This window comes from Drosophila teissieri, chromosome 2L (genome assembly GCF_016746235.2).
Source record: "Drosophila teissieri strain GT53w chromosome 2L, Prin_Dtei_1.1, whole genome shotgun sequence".
Taxonomy (NCBI): Eukaryota; Metazoa; Arthropoda; class Insecta; order Diptera; family Drosophilidae; genus Drosophila; species Drosophila teissieri.
This window is the reverse complement of record NC_053029.1, coordinates 18876869-18897906: the sequence shown is the minus strand read 5'-3', so window position 1 is coordinate 18897906 and position 21038 is coordinate 18876869. Positions and strand designations below refer to the sequence as shown.

The 21038-nt window shown below is 42.7% G+C and overlaps 3 protein-coding genes and 1 long non-coding RNA gene across 21 annotated transcripts in view; 2 read left to right on the top strand and 2 right to left on the bottom strand.

The window, feature by feature from the left end:
- Positions 1–1841: 1841 nt before the first annotated feature.
- Positions 1842–2519, top strand: LOC122611396. Its single transcript, XM_043784440.1, has 4 exons — positions 1842–1978; positions 2039–2123; positions 2177–2327; positions 2388–2519. Exons 1-4 carry the CDS (start codon positions 1976–1978, stop codon positions 2485–2487), a joined length of 339 nt encoding a protein of 112 aa, XP_043640375.1. The 5' UTR covers positions 1842–1975; the 3' UTR covers positions 2488–2519.
- LOC122611394 (serine/threonine-protein kinase N) overlaps positions 2483–21038 on the bottom strand; it is a 34196-nt gene continuing 15640 nt past the window's right edge. For 5 of the 16 annotated variants that reach the window (XM_043784425.1, XM_043784424.1, XM_043784426.1 and 2 more), the window contains 10 exons: positions 17981–18302; positions 15523–16061; positions 8656–9960; positions 7186–7869; positions 5584–5793; positions 4850–5464; positions 4412–4783; positions 4247–4354; positions 4043–4183; positions 2483–3976 (listed from right to left, as the gene is read on the bottom strand). In XM_043784425.1, coding sequence (XP_043640360.1) covers positions 3833–3976; positions 4043–4183; positions 4247–4354; positions 4412–4783; positions 4850–5464; positions 5584–5793; positions 7186–7869; positions 8656–9960; positions 15523–16061; positions 17981–18302 — 4440 coding nt within the window. In that variant the 3' untranslated portion in view covers positions 2483–3832. Of the gene's footprint in view, positions 3977–4042; positions 4184–4246; positions 4355–4411; positions 4784–4849; positions 5465–5583; positions 5794–5865; positions 6148–7185; positions 7870–8655; positions 9961–15522; positions 16062–17980; positions 18303–18695; positions 19475–21038 lie in introns of those variants that run through there. The other 11 variants (XM_043784420.1, XM_043784428.1, XM_043784429.1 and 8 more) reach the window with 11 other exon arrangements.
- Positions 3844–4419, top strand: LOC122611397. Of its 2 annotated transcripts, none has more exons than XR_006325512.1 (2): positions 3844–3983; positions 4079–4419. It is a non-coding gene; the product is annotated as an uncharacterized LOC122611397 (long non-coding RNA). The 2 variants fall into 2 exon arrangements; XR_006325511.1 differs by having other exon boundaries at positions 4051–4419.
- Positions 10280–13846, bottom strand: LOC122611395. Of its 2 annotated transcripts, none has more exons than XM_043784438.1 (4): positions 13714–13846; positions 12595–12983; positions 12109–12537; positions 10280–12052 (listed from the first exon to the last, which is right to left on the bottom strand). In XM_043784438.1, exons 2-4 carry the CDS (start codon positions 12817–12819, stop codon positions 10445–10447), a joined length of 2262 nt encoding a protein of 753 aa, XP_043640373.1. In that variant the 5' UTR covers positions 12820–12983; positions 13714–13846; the 3' UTR covers positions 10280–10444. The 2 variants fall into 2 exon arrangements, with proteins under 2 accessions (XP_043640373.1, XP_043640374.1); XM_043784439.1 differs by lacking the exon at positions 13714–13846 and having other exon boundaries at positions 12595–12866; positions 12927–12986.

Sequence of the window (21038 nt, the reverse complement as noted above, 5' to 3'; positions counted from 1 at the left end):
CCGAGATAAAGTAATTGAATGAAAAAGAGGGAACAGGGATGCCGACGCATGTAAGTTGGCCGTAAATGCTTCAATGGGCCATTTGCGTGGAGCAATGGTTATGGCGAGAATAAAACCCAGCTAGTGCAAGTAATGTTGTGGCCAACTCCCGGGCTCAAGCCAGTTCCGTCCAGTGGTCAATGGCCAATGGCAGGGCAAACTTTGGCCAGTAAACAGCATTAAGTAACCTCACGCACAGCGGAGTGGGTACGAGTGTGTGGGTGTAATAGTAGCAACTGCCTTCGGTGTCCTTGTCGTCCCAGTGTAATTGCCTCGGATGACTTGCCCCCTTTCGCTCCAGCTCCCGCTGCCGCTTCTCCTATCCAACTGGCATTGACAAGCTCCATAATGGCCATTCACCGCAACATCTGGTTTACGTTGCCAGTTTGCGATGGCTTCGCCTCGCTTGGAGTCCCAGCAACTTTGCTTCCTCGCATTGATTCCCAGGTACACACCGCCCCCTATCGAGCAGCCTAATTGAATATCCTTGGCAGCCTTGCAAAACTTCTGACCGAGCTCCCAACTGCAGTCGAAACTCGCTAAGGTAAAAAGAATTACTTTTATTCAAACCATAAATATATATGTATTTTATTCTCAACATAAACATTTTGTTTTGTTTTTGGTTTTTAAGATAAAAGGTTTAAACATCAACAATATTAAGGAATTTTGCCGATCTGTGCGATAACAGTGAAATCGGTAAGCCTTACTTTCAAATATGAAATTAAAAAGCCCAGCCATTGCACATATTTTCAACTATGAGCAAATACTACAATTTGATGTCAATAGAGTTCTACTGTATTTCGCATGGGGCTGCGAATGACTGTTTTCCATATTTCAGTAAGCATAAGTTGCTTATCGCAGACGCCCATTGATATGCGCATGTGGAAATCCCTTGGATGCGGCTGCCAAACCCTTATCACTAGGACCAGACATATAGGGTCTGAGGAAACTCCGGGGAGAGCTCAGAAAATGCCTTGGAAAATACTTCACATGCATATCCTGCTGCCCCTTCTCCGGCCAACTGCATCTACTTAGCATAATTTGTTGCCTCTTTTTTTTTGTTTTTTTTGGCGTTTCTGGCTGCACGACTCAGTTGCGCTGCTTTTGTCTAGAAAGACAATGTCTGCATACAAAACAAGAGAACGTATGTCGTGTCCGACTATTGTACCGTTTGCTGTGGTGCGAAGGAGTCTTCACATAGTTTGGCGGTTTGTGGCGTTAGTGGCGTGGCAGTTTTTGGCAATCGATAAAATACCAGACTAATAAAAATGAAAAAATAAAACATTTTCAAAAGTTGGACGTGCAGCTTGGACGTTTGTGGCGTAGAGGCGTGCAAAGATTTTTGCAATCGTTAGAATTTATAAGACTAATAAAAGAAAAATATCGAAACATTTTCAAAGTGTGACGTGCATTTGGCGTTGTCGTTAGATCGTCATGATAAATTGCTGCGTCTATGTAGTCTGTATGTTATTCATTTTAGCTTTTGTATTCTGAGATTCGATTCATACGACAGACGACAGACAGACGGAATGCAGATGATCGTATATCTGATCAGTATATTTTTTTTTTTTTTTTTTTTTTTTTTTTTTTTTTTTTTTTTTATAAGGCATTTAGCAGATGGTCGATATGTACATTTATTGCATCGCACTAAAACGGTTTCTATATTAAGCGGCTTTACAACATTTTTATTTTTATTTTATTTATTTATTTAATATATTCAAATATATTCAAATCGCGCCAAAATTCAAACCTTTCGGTCCCCTACAGCACTACACAACAATATGTTAAGATTGCGCGCAGTTGGCAGCCCTAAGCAACAGCTGTTGTAAAACTGAGGCAGAACACAAGATTTGGTTAAAAGTTATTGTTATTTAAATAAATATTGTTAAATCCCGAAAAATACCGTCATCTGAATTCAGTAACTGCTTATATAGCCATGGTAAGGCCACAGCCTATAACCGGCTGCTCCAAAACTGTAATACATTCGCTTGACTTCCAGCTGAAATTCAATGACTTCACAACTGTATGCCCCGATGATTTGAACGCAGCTTTGGGTTTTCAAATATACAAAGACTTAAAACATGGTAAGTCAAACATAATTTATTATAATTATTTAATTATTATTTTTACGCATTAGGAGAACCAGGCGCCGATTTTCAGCCCAACTATGATCCCAATCTAAAAGTTTTTTATTTAATAAAAAATGATGCAGTTTATGTACCGGTTTTGCACACAAAGGCAATCGACTTCAGAATTATTAAGTCTTTGCACGAAAATCTGAAAAAGCGGTGAGTATATAATATCATTAAAGTAATATTCACATTCCTAACTCCATTGTTCCCAAGCAGCAACCTGTATTTAGCCATTGTGGATAATACCGCCAACATTTTGTATTATAAAATGAGCGAATGTCTTAGCGAAAACCAGTCGACAAAAACTGCAGTTTAATAATAGCGATAGATACATTTATTTAAAATCATATCATAAATATAAATTACAGTCACAATTTGAAACTAATCGTGACTGGATGTGGACCCATCCGACTTTTTATATTAAATCGATGATTATAGCCGAAAGCTGTGAGCATAATCATAATAAAAATGACAATAGAAGATTTGCATTGTTTATACTCGTTTCGATTCGCATGAGGAGTGCAAAATCGTTATCATAATTGTAATTATAAATAATTATCTTCACATAATGGTAGCTTAGACTACGTTTCAATAATCGATTATTACAACTAAAAGTTACATTAAATACAACATAGATCTTAAGAGTACAACAATCCGACTGCATGCCATCCTTCAACGGAATTTTTTAAAGCTATCCCGTTGGGCGGTATTTTGTTTCTGTTCCTCATATATGGGTTAAAGCATAACGCGCATGCAAACAAATCATTCATAATCATCGATCTAGTGTCGAATAAAAATGCTCAAAGCAATACAGTTTCTTGTATAATAGTTATAATAATAATAAATAACAAATGTTTGCGTGTGTATATGACGTAAAAAATATTTTAAAATTATAACACAACTCGGGCAATGGGCTGGGGAGTTGATAAAACGCGCAAGGCAATTTACAGGGCTTACATGTTAAAACTGTAAATATTTCACTTTCTCTCACTTTACTAGGATATAAATATATATGTCGTATAGAAGATGAGCTCGTTTAGCAAGACGATTCCTGGGATGTGCATGCAATATATGTATAAAATATATCTTTGTTTTTGTATGTTGATTATGAAAATAAGTTGCAATGATTGCTCTGGGGTATAGACATACTTCTCAATCTATAAAATCTATTTGTATCCGGTCTTAAAAAAATTTTCCAAAACTACAACTTTGCGTATAAGGCTTTTCTAAGGTATGTCAGACTATTCAATGCGTTCTCGTGTTTGGAAAAGGAAACAATTTTATATGCTGTACAATTCAACGACAATATGGGATGATTGCTAGGGACTGTATGCTGAACTTGTTGCATGGATGATTGACAAATGCTTGCTCTTCCACAATGTGGACAACTAGGTATTTTGGTTTATATTGGTCTCTCGGCCAGTGAGCAACACTCAAAAGTTCTCTCATTAGTAGATGTATTTTCTATATAGATATAGTTATAGATATATATGTCCTGTATCTGTATGATCATTCTGTCTTTATGTATAAATATTGAACTCACATCAACTAAGCCAAGTAAAATTACTCGAAACCAATTTCGTACACAAGTAAAAGCAAAAATCAAGGGCTGTATGGATTGGGCTAGGCCCATTGGTAAACCCTTGAACTACAACGAGCTCCTAACACCATTCGGCCGTGTACGAAAAGTCCTGGAAGAGCACCTGCTCCTCCTCTGTCAAGTGTCGCGGCTCCTTCGGTGGTGTTAACTGAGCCTTCTCCGACGTGAACTCCTCGTCAAAGTTTGACACATCCTCCAAGTGGTTCTGCAAGGTAGTTATAAACAATGTCAAAATATACAATTTTATTCCAAACGTTGCCATTTAACTTACAATTGTAGGCACGAATGGTGGTTTAACCTTTCGCAGCAGCAGGTCATCCCACACTATCGACCGGAAGAATGCCTGTTTCTTAACATCCTCCGCATCCCGTTCCGAGGATCCTAGACGTCTCTCTGGATTCTTGCGCAAAAGCTGCCAATTAATTGACATTAAGTTCTGCTTTCGAACAGTTACTTTAAGAATCAATCAACTTACCCTACGCATCACGGCTATGGCCTCCAGCGAGAGGAAACGCGGATAGCGCACCTCATCGTTGACAATTGAATCAAATACTTCCTCCTCATCGTCACCAGGGAATGGGGACTGTAAGCATCAATTGATTATGAACTGAGTTATTAAAGCTTGTTTCTTTCGACCTACCTCACCAACCAACATCTCAAAGATCAACACACCCAAACCCCACCAATCCACAGCTCGAGTATATGAAGTTTCCGTGAGCACTTCCGGTGCCAGAAACTCGGGCGTGCCACAGAAAGTGCCCGTGCGATCACCGAAGCCCATGCCTTCCTTGCACAAACCAAAGTCCGCAATCTTGACATATCCTTCCGTGTCCAATAGCAAATTGTCGAGCTTCAGGTCCCGGTAGATGATCTTGTTTTCGTGCAGGTACTGCAGGCCCAGAACAACACATGCGGCGTAGAAAACGGCTCTTGGCTCTAGGAACACGTCCGTGTGGATGTGCATCATTAAATCACCGCCAGCAGCGTATTCCATCACAAAGCATACGTGTTGCTAACATAATAATAAAGTAACAAAATTATACTTTAATGTATAACTCCCAAGCTTATCTCCACTTACCTCAGTCTGGAAGCAGGAATACAAGTTAACTAAGAACGGATGGCGCATGGCGTTGGCCACCTCAAAGATGCGCTTTTCGCTAAGCAGGGACTCCACTTCGTCGCGGGCGATGATATCTCCCTTCTTCAGCGCCTTAATGGCGTAGTACTGATTGTTGCTGCGTAATTGGGACAGGATCACCTTGCCAAAGTGGCCGCGTCCCAGAACGCTTAGCAAACGAAAGTTGTCCATTGACAACATGCCTGCATTGGGCGGCTGCTTTCCAGCCCGGCCGGTCTCGAGTCCTCCGGATTCACGATATTGCAGGCCACGGGCCACATTCCTGCGCTGCTGCTGTTGGTTGGAGTTGCTGGTGGTGGAGGAGCTGAGTGAGAAAGCAGAAGCTGCTGCTGCCGCCTTGGCCACATTCAGCTCATACTGGTTAGCATAGATGGGCTGCTGCTGTGGAGGCTGTTTCTCTTGCCTTTGGGCGGGCTGCGGGAACTGCGGCGCACCAGCAGCGGTACTGTTTCCGTAAATAGTAGGAGTAGGTGGCTCCTGGATGATTGGCGAAGACTGCTGCGCATACTGCTGCTGGCTGCTGCCCACGTAAAGCTTTCCCAACTGTGGTATAACCTAAAGCGTACAAGATGATAAACTTTAGTCATTATGGAGAGTAGAGTTAGGATAACATTTATTAGTGGCTACAACTTGAGAGCTTAGTGAATCCATTCACTTATTTTCCTGGCGATTACCTGCTGGACCTGGTCTGCTGTTTCTAACTTTTCAACTGTCTCGAGGAGAATACTTTCGACACAAGCTTCGGATACTTTGACAGCCTGCGCTTCTGCCACCGGCTTAATCTCCGGCTGTGAATCCGGCTCAGCTACCTCCTCGATCAGGCAACTAGTCGTCCGGCTGGCATTGATCGGTTCGAGGGTAATATGTACAAGACTAATACGGGCCTGCAAGAGGATGGTTCTTCATAGTATGGTTGATTGATCGGGGATTTGATTGAACCCAAGAAACACACATACAGCAGGAGGTACAGGATTGGATGCGCATGAACACACTAACAGTTGGTTGATGGTTCGCGAGGTCGACAAATCAAGGTGATGGAGCTGATTATGAGTGCGCTGCTGCTGTTGTTGTTGGAGCTGGACCGCAAACATCTGCCTCAAGAGCTGGCTGAGCGCATGGAAGGTTGGCACAATCATAACGTTCCTACATTTCGATCGATACCGATACGACACCTAGGCGGGATGGCAAAAACCGCGCCGACCAACTGAAGGCGAACAAGTGCCAAAGTCATGACCAGAGACCAAGCATTTGCGTCGTTGTTTTGGGTCTAAAAATGACCAACCGAATAGAAAATGTGACAACAGCGCACATAACGATGAGTACATATGTAGCTTGGACACATAGATACAAAGGTAGGCGAACACAGGGACAAACATCTTGGACGAAAATGGAAATGAGGAACACTGACGTTGCAACGTGAGGGGGAAAAAACGGAAGGTGGGCCGTGGGTGACAAAAAATACCACATTTCCCGACCATTGGCACGTGAAGTGGCGCACTTTCGGGTGCCTCTTTGAGGCCCCATTCTCCCAAGACATATCCCCTTTTATTTCCTGTGATCTTTTTGCTGTCATTCGCCAGAAGCGCGTCTATTTAAATAGTTTAAAATTGTCACTTCTAGCTTTTATTTCGCGCCGATCATATTTGTTCCTTGTCAAATAATTGGAGAATTTAGAATCTAAAACTATTTCTAAAGCTCTCAAGTTGCTTATTATTGGAAAATATTTATTTAAACATTTAAAAAAGCTACTTCTATAGTATATTAGGTCAAGCTGTGCAGCTTACATCTGTACCATTTAAATTTCCAATTAAATATAATAAACGTTTAAAGCTCTCGAGCTCTCTCTTGAATTGGAACTATGCTTAATTTTATTGGTAACTACTCAAGCCACTATCTAAATAAATCTATTAAACTCTGTTAATTATATTGTGAGTCACATTCAAAGCTAAACTTTTAGTTAGTTCTACTACGACTATATTAGTTGTTTGGGGTGCTTGTGAATGCGCATTGATTACAGTGCGAATGAGTGTGTTTATGAATCAAATGTTTTTACACAATTTTTGGGCTTTAAATGTTTTTTTGTCTAAAGCCAAACCAGAAACATACACACATTTAAAGAAAAAACAGGTAACCCAACTAACAAAAACAAAACAAACATGTTAGAAACTAAAAGAAAAATAAGGTTAGTAAAAATATAAAATAAAAAGAAAATAATTCAGAATTCGAGAACAGAAATTTAACCGGAAACCAAACCAGGAAATGAAAAACCTCCTAACCTCCACACAGAAACGATCGCCGGCACTGGAGCTGTGGCTGGAGTGCAACCGGGTGCCCAGGTTTTCGTTGCTGCCCCGGTACAGATACTCGTCGTCGTCCTCGGGATACTCGACTAGTGGCGATGGTGGCACCGATCGGTCCTCCTCCCGACCACCCAGGAGCACCACGGGCGGCAGGATTAGGACCGGCCGGTGCAGCTGCTGTTCCACAGCGGACGATGGTTCGGGATTCGTCGATTTCTGGGCGGGATGTGGGTGCTGCTGCAACTGAAATTCATTGTGGTTTGTGCTTCGGCTTTGGCTTTGGCTGGGGCGGGCATTTAAGCTTGGCATGATCTGATTGCTGGTAAGCGGTGGGAACGACGGCGTTTGGTTGGCAAGCGGTGGGTACGACGACGTTTGGTTGGCAAGGGTGGGTGATGTCTGCTCCTCGGACTCTCTCTGTTTCACGCACAAATCCAGGACCGCCTGGCGCTGCGCCTCCTGGAACTGCTGCAGACGCAACTGCTCCTGGCGCTGGCGCTGCTGCAGCGCCTGCTGCTCAGTCTGCTGCTGTTGTAGCAGCAGGTTCTCCAGCGCCCCGGCATCCAGCGACATGTTCTGCTCCTTCAGCAGTCTACGCAGCGTAGTGGGACGTGAGTCCAGGTCCGACAGGAAATCGAATTCATGCAGGGCATCCTGCAGCTGTCGGCGATTAACGAAATCATGACGATACGGAACGGAAACCGAGACGGGCACACAAACACACAGATACAGAGAGAGATAGAGAACATGATGTCGGTGGGCCACAAAGAGAATAATATTGGCAGATGAAAAAAGTAGGCAAGGAAAAGAAAGACTTTTCTTGAAGAAAGCGAAAAGAGGATATAGAGAAAAAGTGAACAATAATAATGAATGAATTAGGTGAAAACTGAATGGCAAAGAAGGCGGGAAAATCTTAGCGTAAACTAATATAATTTAATTTTCAAATTATAATTGGTTCACTTTATAGATCTGTCATAGCATTTAACAAGTTCGGAGGATAAGTCAAATTATTTTTTTGAATGCAATTTATATTCCAAAGCTTTTGTTTATGTTTTAAATGATAATTTCATTCAATTTACTTTTGATGTAGCTGCATACAAATATAAGGAGATCGAACCTTAAATTCAAGCTCCTAAAATTTTCTGCCAATTTTGCGACCAAAAATGATTCTGTAGTGCGGCTACCGTTCCAAATGTACAGACTAGAGGGATACTTAATGCAAAACCAACACCAAAATTTCATAATGTAATGACTGTACAGATTGAGTGCTTGTGTGTGCATAAGTCGGTGAATAAATACATGAGAGAGTGGGCGGAAGAGCAGTGGCAGGCACAACGATCAAACCAGCTACGGGTACACAGCTAAGTACATACGCAGATCTTTATACAGGATCGGTCAAGTTCTGAACTGTACACGGATCGTTTTGTAAATAATGAGCAAACTTACCTCTTGGTCCAATATCGGAGTGGTGGAAGTCGACTTGAGCACGGGTGGTGGCGGTGGCGCTGTTGTAGGAGCTGCAGTTCGGCCGCCTTGGATCACCTGTCCCTTGCTGGCACCTGGCATCTGTAAGCTGAGCGTATTGGGCCGTCCAGCTGCTCCGGCGGAAACGGGTGGCGATTCCGGGGGCAAGACACTGATTCCTTGCATGTGCATGGACAGAGGTCGCATTCCGCTCAGACCGCTGGCCGCCGGATCCGGGTATTCACCGGGGGTCTCCACGTGTTCATTAATACCTGCATCAGGATCGAATTCCAAGTTCTGTGCCTGTTCTCCTGGCGTGTAGGGCTCTGGTTCCGCCAGTGCGTCGGATGAGGGAGTTCTCGAAATGGGCGACTCAGAGTCGCGAGACCCACCAACCACCATAGGAGAACTACCGGTTATAGAAGATCCAGATCCTACCGATCCCATGTGCACATGATTAGGAGCATTCCGCTTGAGCAGGCGGCCCCAAGTGGCTACATTGATGTTCATCTGCTTGGCTCGCGAGATGTTTTTCGCCTGCTGCCTGTTGAAGATCATACGCTGGCGCCTCAGCTTTGGCTTCTGTGAAATCATTGGGTTTAAGAACTTGACCTCTGCAAATAGCAGACCTTGTGGCTCCAGCTGCAATGCCATGCCATGTCGCACATCGTCGATGAACTCTTCAAGGCGCAGTACCTTTACGGCGCACAGAGATCGCCAGTCGCGCCAGTAAACTCCAATCTCCAGTTCACGCGACCGGTCTAGATCGATGGAGAAGCGCTGATCCCAGGCCTGCTGCGAGCATGGCTTCCACGATGTCTGGCCCACGGTAATATTGTCAAGCTTGATGACCGCCATGATCTCAATGGAGGTCTCATCCTTTACCGAATAGCTCTTTGAACTGCTGCGCGAGGTGACGCCCTTGACAAAGCTTCTTAAATCACCCGGACTGGAATTGTTGTCCTTGTCCCTCCTTGATCTGCCAGGCACATCTTCCAGCAAATCTTGGCAGCCCAGCAAGCGAACCTCAAGTTTTCCGGTGACACTGGCACAGCGTCCAAGCGAGGACACCGACTGGTACGGCTTTCCACCGAGTATGCCCGCTTGTCCGGATTGCAGTGACGTGTAGGTGACAGGAGCTGGGGAGGTCGATAGCTGGACGATCTGCAGCTCCGTTTTTAATAGTTGGGCGGCGGGCGAATCAGCGGGCAGCTCCTGGCGTCGTAGATCCAAGGAGTAGCGCAAGAGATCTAGTTTTCGCGACGATTCCGACAAACGTCCATGGGCCTGTTTTCAAATAGAACGAATTAATATATTGGTCATGCAAGTCATAATTTTATTCCCCTCTGATGCACTACCAAATAATTTTATATGAATTACAACAAACCTTTACATGAAACACTACATGTAACAACACAGATGTTAAAAACTATATAAAGAAATATATCTTTAAATAAAATTTCTTTTATTAACGCCCTGCCCCAACAATGCCAAAAGAAGTTTGATTTTTAATAAACCACCGAAAAAAAGATACATTTCTAGTTAAAACTATTGCTTTATTTTATTACAACATTAAATTGATTCAGCGCACAAATTCTATTGCGTGAGGAACATTCGCTTACATGGCTTACAACTAATCGGAAATAAAATTGGATTCATGTAGGTTCGGATTTAGGTATTGGGTTAATAGGGAGCATATCAATCTGAAAAGCAATGTGTTAAATGCAAGCCTAAGACAAAGAAAAGTATAAACTGATCAGTAATTTTTTTTTTATTGCTGTGGACGTCTTAATAAGGGCTTCTCGCCTAGAGAGAAGGCTCTTCCGCGAAGCTGAAACCTCTCAGCCAGCCAACGTTGACAGCTTTCGCATTGACAATTCGGATTCTTGGTGGGTCCTACATGATGGCCAGGTTTTCTCATGGCCACGACATTGCCGAAGCGACGCGCTTTCTCCAAATGCTCGTGGGTGTACCCGGAAACGGTAGTGGATGCTTCACTTGTGAGACTTGGACTGTCGCGTGAGATTTCAAAACGCCGCACTGCAAGTGGCGAAGGCGTCACTGTGGTCCCAAAAGTACTAGCGGAGGTGGTGCTTGGTGGCGCCTCACTGCCGCAGCGCACCACTGTGGTCGCAGCTGACAGAAGTTGTGGGGAACTACGCTCGGAAGAGGGCGATCCGGAAGCAACCTGTACGCTCAGGTTATCGCGGGCTTCGCTCTTCCATCGAAAACTCGGGTGAAGAAGGCGAAACGGATCCGTGGTAGCGGATGCAGCGGGTTGAACAGGTGCTGTGGCTGGCGGAGTGGGTTGTGCCCCAAACCCGAGCCCACTGGAGGGTCCAAAGAACTGCAGAAAACCAGGACGATTACGAGGAAAATGCGAGATCTGCTGCAATTGCGATTGCCTTCCTGGATAGGTATTGAATCCATTGGCATCCGAGAAGCCATCCGATTCCGAGAGTATGGTATCGCTTCGCTGGAAGGAACTTCGTTGGGACTGCACCTCCGTGATTGTTTGCAGAGCATGAGGGGATGGTGCTCCCAGGTGGGCTTGTGCGTGATTCTGGTCCAAAGAGTGCTGACGGGACCAAAGGCGCTCCATCTGGCTTATACGCAGGCGATCAAGCGAGTTCTCATAGTCAAAGCTGTCGGATTTGGTCAAACCAAAAGATGCAATTGGTGTATCTAAATCGTCTGTATCCTTCCAGGATGAATCCACACAATCCGTTCCTCCCACGGCACTGGAAATGCTGCTGCAGGTGGCATCCCTTGGCATCGTAGACCTCGAGGAGTTAGGGTATGTGCTGCTAATCGTCTCATCGCTGGGCTGGCGCATATATTTCTGGCGTAGATTGGCCAACTTGGCCGCTCGCTGATCACCAATGTGTTTGCGAAAAAGCAACTGCTTGGATTCGCACACTTCCTCGGCTGTGCTGCACTTTGTAATGGCATGACCCAAATTTAGATTGCCCTGTTGCTGGTTTCCCCCTTTATTTTTTGACTGATTTTGAGCCAAACGCCTGGGCATAGCTCCGCCAGAGATTCTTTGATGGCGCAGCAGCATCTGCTCATTGTCCAGCACGGTTTGAGGGGTGGAATTAGAGTCCAGCTCGTATCGCTTGCTACCCGCTAGCTCGGAATCGGAGGAGCTAGAGGGCTCTTCGTCGGCGTGCCTCTCGTCATCAGCTTCCTCCTCCTCATCTCCCTCTGAACCGGTGCAGTAGACATCGATGTGAACAGTGCGGGGTTTCTTCTCGCCCAAATTGGGTATTTTAGGAGCACTTCCTTGGCTTGTGCTGCCAGCTAGCGGTGGAATTCTCGACATCGAGGCCGATTTAAATGTAGACGATGGTGTCGTGGGCGTGGGCGAATAGGTTGGCTGAGGATTTTAATAAGTTAGAAAGTGAAAGCACAACTGAAAATTTGAAACCGCACCACATAGGTGTTAGCCTCCTCCGCTTGTCGCTTGCTGGCAAAATTCATCAGTGCTTCGGTGGTAGCCCTTCGCTGCTCATAAGCTGGACGTCTCTTTGCTGGCTGCTCCTCCGTGTCGCTTGTTTGGGAAAAGGCATCCTTTAGCTGCTGCGCTCGCACTTTGCTGTGGTAAACAAAGGGCTCATTCACTGACCCGGATCCCGACTCTTGAGGTAAGAAATCAGCCACAGCGGACACCATAATGTTGCACGTGCTCCGGCAGCGTGTTCCACACACTTGGGCAGTGGCCCCAAGAGGAGGAGCCGAATCAGTGGGCGCAGGTGGTTTGCTAAGAGCCCTGGAAGCCTGTGGACTGCCAAATGCCGAATCCGCATTGGTGGTGGCCGAGGAGTTTGTGGAACGGAAGCTAGTTCCCGCAGCAGCCGCTGTCTGTAGAGGATTTTTAGGATATAAATAAAGTTTAAAAGATTTTCCGTCACGACTTGCCTTCTCCACATCTTGTTCCGTTTCAGGGTCCTCGCAGGGCGTACACCATTTGTAGATTACTTGCATCGGGTGTACAGTCTCCGGAGCACTGTACTCCTTTTGCACTGTCTCACCAGCTCGGGCAAAAGTAAGATGTGCTCGCACGGTCCACTCGGCGGTCAGTTCATGGGGCAGTGGAACTTGTTGGCCCTGAACCGCCCCTGGAGTGGGCGTGGGCGTGCTCATGACTCCCTAAGCACTTGTTTCGCGGTCGTGGCATACACACATTTTGGCTGTGGTTATATTGTGGATCAAGGTGCCATCGATATATTCACATAAATACACTCACGCACTTTATACTATATTCATATATTTATTTATATACGTCACACACGAAAATTATATTCCTGCTAAAAATATCAAAAAGCCGCTTTGATAGTTCCTACTGTCGACCAAACATCAAATAATTTCTATATATTAACGGCTTAACTGTCTGTTGAATTCTAAATGTTTAAAGGTAATTCTATATCAACAATTTGTGGTAACATGCCCACACATTGTTTATAATTTTTAAAACTTTTCCTTTGAATTGTATAAATTTAAGCAAATTCGAAGAATTCATTTGAATGTTTATAATGCTCTGAATTTCTAGGTGTATTTATTAAAATCCAGTTACTGCTCATGCACTTTTTTACACAACCTTTTTTTTGGTAAGCCGAAAATTTCGTTACAGGCAGTTTGAATTATATTCATTTTGCTTTTTTGTTTTCACTATTTTTAGCTTCATTCGACAAACGCACACACACTATATTCGTAGGGGTTAGTAAATGGATGGGGCGGAACGAAAACACTTTCGGTTTTTCTTCGCTTTTGTAAGATTTGTGTTTCTAAATTTATGTGATTTTATTTTTACCGAGATTTTTTTTTCGTTACGCTAAAATTGCAAGATGACCCCAAAACGAATTCAGAGAAACTGAGTGAATAGCTGCCTATCCAAACTGAGAATTACGCAATTTCGGGTAGATAACCGCATAGAACCTGCGGCACACGTTGCGTATGCGTAATGTCGAAGAGCTAATGACCAGCTCATCCATTGAATTCCACTTATATAGCGTGTGTGCGTGATTTTCGCGAGCTTACTTCTATTATTTCATTATTATTATTTCATTCCACACTCAGTGGATTTTTAACACAAGAAACAAAGAAACACGAACGCAACGAAAGACGCGGCAATTAAAAAATAATTCTAAAATATCGCAAAACACCATGCGGCGTCGCACGTAGCCAACAGCGATCCAACTCATACTGAACGCCAAGGAAAAGCTGCTTGGGAAATTCGCTAGAGAAACGCACATTCACACGCACATCAAGCAACACATTTTCCATATGTTGGAGAGAACTTTGCGCTCCGATTCTTATGACGGTTTTATACGTTTCTCGTTTTTGGCCGATTAAGAAGAGGCACAGACATATAGACGGGAGTATACATCCAATGTTTTTGTGCCAGTGAACGGCATAGTTCTAAAAATGTTTAGCAAAACGCTTCCAAATGGCCAAAAGGGCAGCGGCAGCAGTTTTGTTTATTGTTTAGCAGATCGTATAATAACGTCTGCGCTATTTTGATGCACAGCAACAAAAGTACTGTATATAAAAAACAGAGCTTATAATAAAAACATCAGGTAACCAAAGTTCTTGTGGTATGCTTTGGAAAAATCAGTTATAAAAAATAGGAAGTTATTAAAGCTCAATTCAATACGATCCGAAAATGCATAATAAATACAGATAATCCGGAACTTCATCGCTAGACTCGTCAAAAAAAACTTGCTCCTATTGATATAAAACGCACTGCTGTTCTCAACTTTTTAGTTCTGCATCTGACAGATGCAACCGCAACGCAGAACAAATAAATATGAAAATGGGGCCTGCAAATAGATTATTTAGGCCACAGCCCGGAAAACATGTTGTTGTAGTAGCTTCTGCGGAAGCTAAGTGTCTACGTATACGTTTATGTTGAACGCAAAGACAAAACCGCACGAGTATCGGTGAAAAGAAGATAAATCACGGCGAGGAAAAAAGCGAGCTTGCCACGCGACAGGAAACGCAGACATTGGAAAATAGGAAAAAGTGTATATACATATGTCCATGCACAAACGTACAGTGTTAAATGCATTGTGAAATTTAAAAAAAAAATATACTCGTTTTTCGTTTATTTTGGGACCATTTTTCTGTCAGCGATACCATTAACTAAAAAATTTTAAATGGACTAAAAAGCTAATGCCAAAATTATTAGGGCAGGCCCTGAGCACACTTGCCAAATCATTTTTCTTGGTCTCTAGTAATGGCGACATTCTACGTCCGTCTAATTAATGAGACGACAGTTAACGACAAAAAAATTGAAATTAAAACGAAAGCGGACGAAGTGAAAAGTATTTAAAGCAGTCGCATAATTAGCTTTGCCTCCTTCCCGCTTTCCGTTCCACACGACGTTGCCACAAGTTGGGAAAAAATCACGTATACGCACGTATATTTCAAATATGATTCATACGTCGTGTGGCCATATGGCAGCAGGGACACCTGATTTTAGCTAAGCGGGGGAATACTCGTAGGGTTATGTGTCTACCTGTCTACCAGCCAGCTCTAATTAACTCTGGTATTTAGGCAATAATACCGATTCTATTTGAATTACCAAGCACAGTGGAACTTCCAATATTTAAGCCACCATCTGACACCAAAAAGGTGTAGTTATCTAAAGTTTGCATTCTTAATTCCCATTAAATACAATTTAGATTATATTTCTACAATTTTTGTAGATGTGTACTTTTGACACGTGCCCCTTGATTCCCCGAATATATATATTCTTATTCTACAAATAAGAGAGCATGTGTCTGCAAGTTTTCCTAAAGTAAGTATATTCAAAAAACAAACCAAAATGTAGAAGATGAAACTCACCTCCTGCAAAGCCTTCTTGTCTGGTGCCCTAATCGCCGTCTGCAGCGTGCGGATAACATTTTTGGCTCCATCGACGACGGCTGCTTCGATCCGTAGTCGATGGCGGAGCTCCTCAATCCGCTCCTCCAGAGTCGTCTCCAGGCTCTGCGGCTGGCTGCTGTTGTTCCCGCCGATCGTCTGACCGTGCTCGTCGATCATTTGGCGCGAGGCCTTGAGGCGATCGGCCTGTTCGCGATTCTGCTTCACCTTGATGATGCGCAGGCGCAAAAACTCTATCTTGGCCTTCGAGTCGGCCAACATCTGGTGGGCTTCCGCCAGCAGCTTTTTGTCGCATCCGATGCCAAGCGACTGGATCATGTTTTCCGCCCCGGTCTTCACCTTCATCTCGATCTGCAGCTGCTTCTCCAGCGAGGCAAGCACTTTGTCATTGGCAGTGGCCGGTACGCCGCCCTCCAGAGCCTTGTTTCCGCCGCCCAAGCCACCAACCGCACCGCTGACCAAGAAACCCCCATTGGGGTCTATGCAGGCAGTGATCGATTCTGAAAGAAATGGGAACGATTAAAGTCACTATTAATTTGAATTAAATAATCCTAAACTCTTACATTAGAGGGGGCGTGGCAAAAATATGTTTGGCAAATCGAGAGAAATTTACAAGACTAACAAAAATGTGATAAAATATTAAGACATTTTTCAATAGTCTGGGCGTGGCAGTGTTGGGCGGTTTGTGGGCGTTATAGTGGGCGTGGTAACACAAGTCTGCATGCTGAATCTCAACTTTCTAGCTTTCATAGATTTTAGATCACAGAAATCTCGACGTTCATACGGACGGACAGAAGGAAATGGCCAGATCGACTCGGCTAATGATCCTGATCCAGAATATACATATATACTTTATATAGTATGGAACGCTTTCTTCTGCCTGCTACGTACTTTTCAACGAATCTAGTATACCCTTTTACTCTACGAGTAACGGGTATAATTAGCGGAAGGAAAAAAAATCATACTAATCAAACAGCAGCGCTGATTTAAATTTTTTCGGCAAAATCGACCGAAAACTGTCAGAGGAAGTATCCTCTGATTTATTTTTCCTTTAAGGCTATTTTTTTGGCACAAACTAAAAATATGTGTGTTTAGCTCTATATGCACCATCTATTTATTCAAAGAGAATCGGCATTCGTGCAGCATTCTTTGACAGCTGCCAAACATGTCAGGCGTCTGACATATGGAAAGTCGACTCTGGCGCCACACAATGCAACAGTGGAGGGTTCTTCTGGGCCAAATGCTTCTGTTAGAGGACTGGCCAAACACGGAAGCAGATATATAGAATGCCAGAACGCTGTCTCCATTCGGAAATGTAAACAAACCATACGTATCACATTTACGGCAGTTGTGTCAATAGGTTGGCTCTAAAAAGCTGAAGAAAACGAAGAAAATATTTCGTCCGTCGCCAAGTCTATCCCAAAGTGTTTTGTTAGAGATACTAGGGCATATATAAAGCGATAATTAGATCTTTAACGCCCAACACAATGTTTAGTTGTCACCCTGAAGCACAAAGTGTTGGGTCAAGAAAAGTGTGGTAAAAGCAAATGCGTGACAAAGACTCGTTAAAGACGGACATAACCATTCTCAAAGCCCTGAACAATTTTAGCTTTTGTGAGGTTTTGACTCTTTTCAAAACGATTAACTTTCATTTTAGTTCAGTTTTTTATTTCGGTAAACATAATTTTTTGTTTGTAAGAAATTGCAATTGTTTCTTAATACGAATTATTATTAATTTATAGTTTTGATTCCTAAATTACTCCTCCATTATTAAGCAATTTATAATCGCTACTGTTTAAAAAATTCGAATTTAGTTAAACACTACAAAAATGTTTAAAAAACAATTCAAAATAATTTATTAAAATGTATGAATACCTAATATAAATTAAAATTGTTCTTTTATAAAAAATATTTGTTTACAAAATACAGCTACATACAAAATTGAAATATGAACCACACTTCTTTAATTTTAATTGCTTGCCCGGAAACTACATGACCCAGAAATCATAACTAGTACAGTATGCATCAAGCATTTTGGTTGATTGAATTACACTGTACTACGAGCATGAAATTCAATTAACTAACAACTTTACCACACAACCTTATCTTTATCATCTACCCAAATAGGAACATCTTTCAACATCATCGCAAAGTCCAAACTTTTTCTTGGAGCTTGTTTTGGTTATAGCTTCGTTAGTGACCTCGCCCCTGCCACGCCCTCGTTTTCATTGGGAATACACTTGACTCGTTACACTTGCCCACAAAACTTGTTGCATGAAACTTTTGCTCTCGTATAATTGCAACAGTTTATGATTGGTTTTTGAAAGTCTCGCTTTTAGTGGGTTTTGGAAACGAAAAGCGAGACAGCGCTAGGAAAAGTTACTCTATCTCTGTAGGAATTAATGAATGCTTAACTTACCTTGTCCATTGCTATTAACGGCGGTATTGGCCGATGTCAGAAGGATTTGACTTTCGAGCTCCTGCAACTCGGACTTCAGCTCGGCAAGCTTACTTTTGCTCTTCTTGACGAGAACGGCGACATCGCTGAGGGATCGTCGATCCTTGGCCACCTCGCGGAGCTTCTCGGCGCCCTCCTTGATTTTCAGTTCCTTGCGGATCTCCCGCCGAATAGCCTCCTTGATCTCTTCCAGCCGTATGGACATACAGCTCTCCGGCAGATTTTCTGTGAAACCATATTTGTGACTGAGTTCGTACAGAACGGGATGCTTTATGTATTCGCCCTATTGATGAGAATAAATGGGAATAAGAAAAAGTTTTTACACATACTCGTGTTAAATTCGTTTAAACTATTTAAAACCCTAGAAAAAAAGAGGTATAAAAAAGAGTTGAGTGTCTTCGATCAGTATTGCTATTTCTCGTAGAAAAAAATCAATATCTGATCAGTCTGCATTAATAAATTAGTTTCAATCAGTTACATAGTTGAATATTATGTAAAATTTCCAGTGCAGGATTGACACAGAGAACTTAAAACCCAAGAAGATGAACACATTTAAAGAACTGTATCCGAAATATCGAAATAAATTGGTTTTATTAATTCAAAGTTGAGACCTTAAGCAAATGTTAATTTGTTTAATATCTTAGAAATGGTATCCCGTTTGGTTTTACTAACTCACTTCTGCAGATATCTCATAGTTCGACCCGTTAACCGAATCGGTGTAAAATATGGCACCACCACTGTCGCCATCGTTATCAAAGTCATACGAATCTTCCGGTCCAAAGACATTGGTGACCAGTCGATTCCACAGACCGCTATTCGATCGTCGAGCGGTCAGGTGTCTATTGCTCCTTCGGGGCAATGAGTGGCACTTCCTGCGAGAACCGAAACCCTCTGAAGTGGATACCGAGGTGGTATCTTCGCGATCCCGCTGGCTGCTCGGATTGATCATGCTGCGTATTCTCTTAACCAGCTTGGACATTATTCACTCGGGTTTCTCGTTAATTCGCCGCGTTTATTACCTCACTTTGGTCATTTTACAGCCGTTTTGTGTGCGCTAACAAGTTCACGGTAATTAGGAACAGCCTGACCCACAAACAAAAAAAATACACACTTTTATTCACACGACTCCAACTGCCGTTTATCTGGAAAATGTTTTTGCCTCCCCCTCCAGGTTCTGCTGCCTTCGTGTGCTTCTTTTTCTTGAAGTTCAACAAGTTTCTTTGGCTTTCTCATTAAACGGTTCTCGATTGCTTCTGTCTGATAGTCATTCGTTCCTTTGCGGGGAAAAGTCGACAAAGGTGTCACTTGAAATAAGCAAACAGACCGACAGTAACTGCTATGCAAATTGGAATTCTAATCGATCGATTTCAATTGAGTGCCATCGTCTTTGCTTCACTTTCTCTGCGAATTTAGATATCAGAACATAGTTAACTTAACAGCTTGATAGGCGAAAGTCTGCTTGAATGGAAAGTCTGTTGGCAACCAAAATCAAAAGGAATATAAATAAACGCGTTTATTATATGCACGTGCCTAATATTATTTATTCTATTAACATTTTAGTTCGCGTTCTTTCTTATCCGTCTTCAGTTTCTCAACTAAATACTGTTTTCGAAGAACAGAGCAGAAAAATAAAGTTTCAACTACAAAAAGTTGGGAACAATGTTCCAACCAAATCTAAATCGGAATTAAAATGTGCACTTGATTGTCTCATTTTCAAACTCATTCATAAAGTTCAAGTTCATTCTTATCTGTCAGAAACATGTGAACCCATTTTTATGTTTTTAAAAGCAACAAATTGAAGCGATTTTATGTTCCTCGCACTCACAAATTCCGTATTTAAGGGCAAACCGCCTGTACATATTTACACAATGAGCCATAGGCAACAAAAGTTACCCAGTTGTGCTATCGATTGAATATGTTTATTTTCAATTCCTGTTGAAATCTACGTTCTGCAAAACATGTGCATATATGTATGCCCAAACAAAGTGGCAAGTGCAGAGAGGTACAGAGTAAACACTGTTCAATAAACAATTGATTATGAGAAACTCATTACAAATATTTTTGAATTCGTACCACCGAACAAACCACGAGCTTGGTGGGATTTTCTATTAAGGTATGTCGCCAAAGGTATTTACATTTAAGCTCTCTCTTAATTTACTATTTATGACTGTCAGATTTTAACCTTTCACAATGAATCAATGTTTCATATTGGATTTCTTCACTGTAGGTCTAATGCGACCCTCAAACTTGCTAGTTATTTCTCAAAAGGTTCTTGCACCATTAAAAACGACCCTGAATTGGCAGAAACCTAATAAAAGAGTGCGTAACGTTTTCTTATCACAGAACCCACTGATAACTTTGGCAGGAAACTTTGAATTCCCGAGTCGTTTGTTTACACACATATATTTTGAACCACTTTATACCCCACACTGTTTTTTTTTTTTGTTAGTTCCTCCTCAGTTCATCAGGGCTGATGATTCTCCCTTTGAATGACTGGCACTTCACAGATAGTTATGTTAATATTTGTAGCACTTGTTCAGATTAATAACCAGTACTTAGGTGACACCTCTGAGTCACCGTTATCAAACTCCGGTGGGAAATCGGAATTAACTACGCCCGTCTATAGCCGAACGGTTACTGAGAACATCCAGCTACCCGAGCAGCTAGGTGTGCACCAGTATGAGTGTTTGCATGTGTGTGGCTTTGTTAGGGAGAAAAATCGAAAAACGAATCGTGGCGAACGGCAATCGTTTAGCAGCAACAGGTTCGTTCGCCGTCGATAAGCTCAAACCACGCAACTCAATTCGCTGCGAACGCAACCGTCTTGGCTAGTGCCGAAACATCGATCTCCTTCCGAAGGAAGATGGTGCACGTACTAAAGTATCTTTTACGGGGTAATGCGATTTGAAGTGGACTCTGCTAATGGCCAATTAGCCTAAGTTGAAAACTGATAGGGAGCGGCATGCTGCATCAAACAGGCAACACGGGCAAGCGAGTTGCAAGTGCCAAAAGTCAATCC